The following is a 7,082-nucleotide window of genomic DNA, read 5'->3' as shown; positions in this document are numbered from 1 at the left end:
AAAGTTATACGTATCCTGTAAAGTTAATGACACCGTCGACGGGCGATGGTCTGGTGGCTGCTCGGAGGGGCAGACCGGGTTGGAGGTGACCGTGGCGATATTTGAGTGAAGAGTTAATGTAATATTGTTGATTAATCATAGTTTCTTTATATAAGAAGACTAATTGAAAAAAAAAAATCCTGGTTATTATTAATAACAATTTTCGCAAATATATAAAATATCTGATGAGGTACAAAGAAAATCAACAATTTTATTATTATCAGTAGAATCGATAACCATTTGGCAGACATAGTCCACCATATCAATCTAATGCAAACATTATACAGTCACGCTGCATCTAAACAAACATATAGAATTGAGAGACACACACATGTAACGTCAAGCTAGTGATTTAGGTATCTAACTATCTCAATCTTTAAGAACATTAAATAAGGAGATTGTTGCAACACTTTCATCTTGAAACTGCTCGGTTTGAATCATAATCTTGTAATTACTAATTTACCATGGCTTTCTTCTTATAACATCTGTGTTCATAAAATTGATTACAGAGTTGTTTTTGCTTCAGGTCCAAAGACATGGGCTGGCCTTAGGCATATGATCAATCCACAAGTACGGATCCCAACATAAGTGTCTTCTCCAAAAAAGAATGATGGAATAAAATTATAAACATGGGATGTAGTGAACCTTGGCTATGTATTCATCATACATCTCATCACATATACTCATTACTTAAGCCCACGAATTAAGAGTTGATGAAGAAAAGAAAATGTAAAAAGGAAACTAAACTCCTTTAAACCAACAGAAGATAGTACAAAGTTATGAGGAACATTGGTGCAGAGGATTAGTATCCAAGGGGACAACGGTTTTACTAATCAAAACTAACCCCAACATTTTTTTTATAATCTAAAGGAGTTGAATCCCACTCTCATTTCAAGTTACCATATTAGCACAACCAAATGATTCAGCAAGCGCAGAGAAGCAGACAGCAGAACCAACCACATGGCAGAAGTTATAATCTGAGTTATGCTTTTGCTCCTCCCTCTTCCTTCTCCTCACGTTATCTGTTCCATTGCTCAATCCTCGCCCTTCTCTCCTCGCTTCCTTCTCTCCCACCACCAGGGCTTCCCTGTCTCCTCCTAGAACTGTCCCTTTCCCTGCCTCCTCTCTCCGACCTCTCACCGCTTTTTTTCCCACTTCCATGCCAGTAAAACTCCCAATCTCTGTCCCGGTGATTAAACTCCATGCGAGGAGGATCACGCCGGCCATACTCTCTCCTGCCCCTGGGACTTATACTCCTACTCCTACTCCCCCTTCGGTACGACCTCCTCCCAAAGAGTTTCCTCCTCTTCTCCCTCGAAACAATCTTCACATGCATAAAGTTACAATACCACCACGTCTACAGTTCTCCTCCTCATACTGCCTACACGTCGCCTCCCTAAAATCCGTCACCGGAGAGAACTCCCCGATAATGGGCCGGCCCAAGTAAGACCGACCTTGCAAAGCCTGCAACGCAGCCGCAGCCTGATCCTCCTCCTTGAACTGAACATACACATTCCCAATCATGTGGTCAGCAAGATTATCACAAATGTTAAGACTCTCAATCTCCCCTAACTTCCTGAGCTCCTCGAATAGATCCTCGAAATGCTCTTGGATCTTGCGCGGGTCGACGCCTGGGGTGATGGAGGAGGGTTGGGGAGATGGCGGGACGGTTGTGGATGCGAGAGCAGCGGTCACCGTGACGGCACGCGCCCATCTTGTTGTAGAAAGGGCAGTTGACTCTGTCCTTCTCGGTACCGTAGATTGAAGCTAAATGCTCGGCCATTGCAGAGTTGATTCCACCCTAATCAACAATAATCATCAACAAGTAAGGAGGCTACACAAATAAATCTCACACGCTTAGATTAAAAAGATTAGTATCCAAGCATGTGAAGATATAAAGAAGAGGTTGAGGAACTAAATCAAGAGAAAAGAGACGGATAAATTAAATCGGCCAAAGGAGCTAAAAAACCTCAGAGACGGCGGCTAAATCGAAGAATGGGGAAAGAAAGCGTACACAGTGTTACGGAGAATGAGAGATCTGTGATTAACTGCCGCCTCCGGTGGAAAAATTTGCCGTCTTCGTGTGGCTGATGATCTAGGGTTTGATCTGTTCGCGAGCTAAGTGAGAATTTCAAATATTTCAGATCAGGCGAGGAATCGATTGACTCGAACCGGAATATAATTGAAGTCGGATGAAAATATTTAAGAAGATGGGTTCACAAGGGAAGACGAAGCTGAAACAATAACTTTTTCGGAAGAGGAGTCGTCGATGGAATAAAAGAGGATGTGTCATCTGATGTGTCAATTACTTATGTTCTAATTGGCTGATTTAAAACGAGGACGTGGACAGCATGAGAGGAGCTCTTATTCAACTTTTAGTATTGTATGTTTTAATTGGCTGATTTAAAATGAGGACGTGGACAGCATGAGATGAGCTCTTATTCAACTTTTAGTATTGTATTGATATCTCAAAGACTATTTGAACAGCCAAAAATAAGAATTAGTATCTTATAAATCCATCGATATTCATTTCTCAACTAAGAAGCAAAGTAGGGATTAGGGTCGAGAACCGGTAAAACATAAGTTAAGAACGTTGACAAAAATAAAGAAGTTGATTAAATGACTATTGTATAGTTTTCTGAAATGTGCGACTATAAAATACTTAAGAAGAATATCATAATATCATATAAGCCATCTATATTATTAAAACTAAAGTAATTTTTGGTATTGTTTGGAAACATGGATTACAATTAAAATAAGAACCGTTTGGAAACATGAATAGCAAATTAACTATTTTTTTTTAATTTACATATTTAGCTATTGTATTTACAATAATTAAGTACTTCCTTTTTGTATTTTTTTTAATTTACAGATTCTACCACTGTATTTAAAATCAATTTAAATTAATTAATTATAATAGTTGTTGTTTTTTTATGGTGAAAAAAAAAACAAACTGAAATATATACTATATAACAATATATTATATAAAACACTTTTTAAACCCTATTTAATTTAGTCAAATATAAAAATTTTGAGAGTTCAATTTTGAAGAAAAAAATATTATAAAATTAATAATAATTCTTAGAAAACTAATGCAAAAACTAAAATTTTTAGCATGTAGTTTCATTTTTAAATAAATTAACAAATAAACAACAGATTAATATATGAATAGTACAACTACATCACTGTATCAAATTATTAAATATTTAATTTAATATTATGCACAAATGAAAAAAATTATTATCAAACATCTATATTGTAAAATAATATATTTTACTCTATACGTAAATTACAAAACATAAAAAACATACATGAGATATTTTTATAAAACCAGCGGTTTATGAATTTACGTTGAACATAAGTTAAATCAACCATCCGCGCGGAGTCGCCGATCAAGTTCTAATAATCCATTAAAGTTGAAGTACACCTTAAAACCAAGATTGAAATGTCTAAAAAAAACAGTCGATACTTGCTCTTCCACCGGTCTAAGTCTTCTTTCTCACCCAATTCATTTTATATAATTGTATTGTATCATAGAGTTTTACATGATGCCGTCACTCATGTTCAACATGGTCATAGACTCAGATTAAATCATTAAACTAATCGCTTCTTAATCACATTTAACACTACAACTTGGACCAAACATAACTTATATTTTTTTTTTTGATATTTACGAGAGTATCCGGGTTCCACTTATGTGGTTCAGACTAGCTACGGAGTAAACTTAGAGCATTTGGCGAAGAGTTACTTCAGACCACGTGTTATTCTCTTCGGGCCAAAGAACCCATGTGAAAACTTCGGTGACCAGTGCGAGTCGAACCCAGAACTGTACTTGCAACTGTAAGCCGTTCACCACCAAATTAACGCATCCTTTTGGTTATAATAACTTATATCTAATTATTACAACTTGGTTTTTTTTTTTTAACAAAGAAGGAAACATAATGGTACGTACGTAAGCACATGTCCAATTATCTAACATATTTGTATACCAAGCTAGCTATATATAAATCCTTATTATAATTTTTTTTCTTTGTAAGAAGATTTTTGAAATAAGAAACGTTTTTAGTAAGTGGTTAAAGTGAATTGAAAATACCTAAAAAAATAAAAATAACATTGAAATGAAATTATATGAAAAAGGGAAAGTTGAAAATGAAATATATAAGAATAACATGTTTATAAACTAAATAAATTGAAAGAAGCTTGTATAATATTTATATTATCATTTTGTATGTAAATATTATCTGTATAAGTGTAAGTCTCACAATGTAAAGTAGTGTATAAATATACAAAGCAAAACTTCGTCTCATTTGTTCACACTGAAACTACAAAGATTCTCTCTCTCTCTCTCTCTCCTCCGCAGCAACGTTCTTCACGGCCATTTTCTCGCAACAGAGAAGGGAAGAGTTCTCGTTTTCTTGTTCACAAAAAAAAAAACTAAACACCAGTTAATTACTAAATGGGCCATGATAATATCGCGAAGCTGGCGAGTCTACTCGTAAAGCTACACAGAGCTCCATCAGGTTGGCTCTGTCTCCATCCTCGACCGAGCCGATCCATCAGCGACCGCGGCGAAGGAGGAAACCAACGACGGATCAAGCTCGTAAGATCCGACGGCTCGTTAGAAGTCTATGACCGTCCAGTGGTGGTCTCGGAGCTCACAAGAGACTTCCCAAAGCACAAAATCTGCAGATCAGACTCGCTCTACATAGGACAGAGGACCCCTGTTCTATCCGAAACCGACACGCTCAAGCTCGGACTCAACTACTTTCTCCTCCCGTCTGATTTCTTCATGAACAGCCTCTCGTTCCTCACCATCGCCGCCTTGAAATCTTCTCAAAACGGAGTCGGGTCGGTCAGAAAATCGGCCGGGACTCAGCAGCAGCAGCCGTTTCTTATACAAAAGGGAGGAACAGGGGAGAAGCTGAGGATTCGTGTGTCTGAAGAGTTCATGTCGGAGTTGATGATGGAAGGTAGAAAAAACAGAGAACAAGAAAAGGAAGAGGAAGGAGAAGGAGAAGGTAGAGTTTGTACGACGGTGAAACTGAAGAAAGATTATGTTCAGTTGGTTAGTCTGAGAAAGTGGAAGCCAAAGCTAGAGACAATAACAGAGGCCAAGGCGATGAAAGCGACGGTGGAGATGAAGAAGAAGAAGAGAAGGAAGTTTCCTGTAATGAAGAAGAGATCATGCAAAGATTCTTCTCAAACTGATAATTCATATGCGAAGCGTAAGCTTCAATACAAATTCAAGTCCAAAACCAAGAAAGCTATTCTTAGAAAATTAGCTTAGTTTTTGTTTTTTTTTTTAATTTGAGGAATTAGCAGATTGTGTGTTGATACATAGAAAAAAATTGTTTGAAATTATGTAAAGAATCTGAGAAAAATTATTAACCAAAGGATATAAATTGTTTCCAAATTTGTTGAACTGTGCAGTTTTCTCGTGATAATTGAATCAACTAATCAATATCTAAACAATGTTGTCAAAAAATAGGATTCTAAACAATCTGTGTAACTACTAATTGCCATTGAAGGCCAAATATTTTATAGTTTTTGTTTTTGTATTAGTTTTATGCCAAAATATTTATAAGATTTTTTTTGTTTCTTTTCCACAAACGTTAGTAATGTTGAAGAGCCATTCAAATAATCAAGTTTGAATGTCCAATGGATAAACTTTCTGAATTCTGTTTTGTCAGACAGTAAACGAAGGAGTTTTCTTTTTCTTTCTATTTTGGCAACTTGGTTTATTGAATTTTTGTTGTTTTGCAAATATTAACAGAAGGTATAATTTTTTTTACCAAGTTTACATTTTTGTTATGTAAAACAACCGTTTTATACGGTTTTTTTGGAAAAAAGTATCCTTAGAAACAAAAGAATCACTATTTTTATTTGGAACTTGGTGGCTTTTGGCACACATAATTTGATTATGTTAAAGAAGTTTGTGTAAAATATTTTTCTTCTCAGTTTACATAGAAAAAAAGTTTTAGAAAGATTTGAGGCCGAATTAGACCTTCGAATATACAGAATGTCATGGAGGCTACTCCCAATAATGGAAATCTGAAATAGTTATATCTTACGTAATCCATAAGATCAAATCTATACAATACGAAGAGAAATGGAGAAACTTAAGGAAACAGGAAAAAAGCGTGGTCATAGTTACTATTGTGATCAACCTTTGAATGAGAAATATATGGGGAAAAGGATGAGATGCATAGAGAAGCACGATGAGTTTTGTCAGTCTCGTTTTCTGATTTCATGAAGAAAAAGTGTGAAAAAGAGACAAAAGAGGAGTCAAAGAAAGTCACCCAAAGACTCTCTTTTCTCTTAACTAATAATAGTATAATAGTGAAATGTTATGTAGCCTTCAAGTTTGCAACGATAACATCTCTAACATGTTCTTTTTTGAGCAACTCCATCTCTAACATGTTCAAATAGTATTATTCATTAGGTTTACTGATTAAAAACATATATCAAGAAATGGATAGGATAATACCACCGATTATATTCTAGAATGTGTGGAGAAGAAGAGATGGGGGAGGATTGAGATGCATTGACTCCATATCTTCATGGAGACTTTTCTTTTTTTTTTTCTTTTCTAAAATTATGATCTCCCTTATTTTCTAAAAGAAGCTCATTAATATAACAATCATACATACGTAATATTTCGTTGGGTAATTATATGCTTTTTATTCATTGCAAATCATAAAGTTTGTTGTAAAGTGATACTGAAACGTTACTGAGGAACTTTTCTCTAGCTAGATTTTTTTTTTTTGTTAAAGAACTTTTCTCTAGCTAGATACTTTCTTTATTCCAAGTAACCTTTCGCAGAGTTTGACCATTTTACAGTTTGTTTGTTAACTATTTTATAAATTACAGTGTTACTAGGCTAATAATAATGCAAATAGTTGGTTTTTAAATCCAATATTCAAATTAGTCTGGTACGAAATGTTATATCTTAGATCATATTCTCTTAAAAAAAAATTCAAACTCTATTGAAAATTAGGAACCTAACAACAAATTAGGGCATTTCAAAAGAATTCCATAATTTC

At 35.1% G+C, this 7,082-nt stretch overlaps 1 protein-coding gene and 1 pseudogene across 1 annotated transcript; one reads left to right on the top strand and one right to left on the bottom strand.

Moving 5' to 3' along the window:
- Positions 1-767: 767 nt before the first annotated feature.
- LOC106292989 lies at positions 768-2,274 on the bottom strand (annotated as a pseudogene).
- A 2,062-nt stretch (positions 2,275-4,336) lies between these two features.
- On the top strand, positions 4,337-5,461 carry LOC106293059. The gene has a single exon (XM_013728733.1). It carries the CDS (start codon positions 4,496-4,498, stop codon positions 5,324-5,326), a length of 831 nt encoding a protein of 276 aa, XP_013584187.1. The 5' UTR covers positions 4,337-4,495; the 3' UTR covers positions 5,327-5,461.
- Positions 5,462-7,082: the final 1,621 nt, after the last annotated feature.

The sequence above is a fragment of the Brassica oleracea genome, chromosome C5 (genome assembly GCF_000695525.1).
Source record: "Brassica oleracea var. oleracea cultivar TO1000 chromosome C5, BOL, whole genome shotgun sequence".
NCBI lineage: Eukaryota > Viridiplantae > Streptophyta > Magnoliopsida > Brassicales > Brassicaceae > Brassica > Brassica oleracea.
This window is presented reverse-complemented; position numbering and strand designations above follow the sequence as displayed.

Coding starts and splice junctions, on each gene's coding strand:
- LOC106293059 (XM_013728733.1), top strand. CDS start 4,496: ATGGGCCATGATAATATCGCGAAGCTGGCGAGTCTACTCGTAAAGCTA.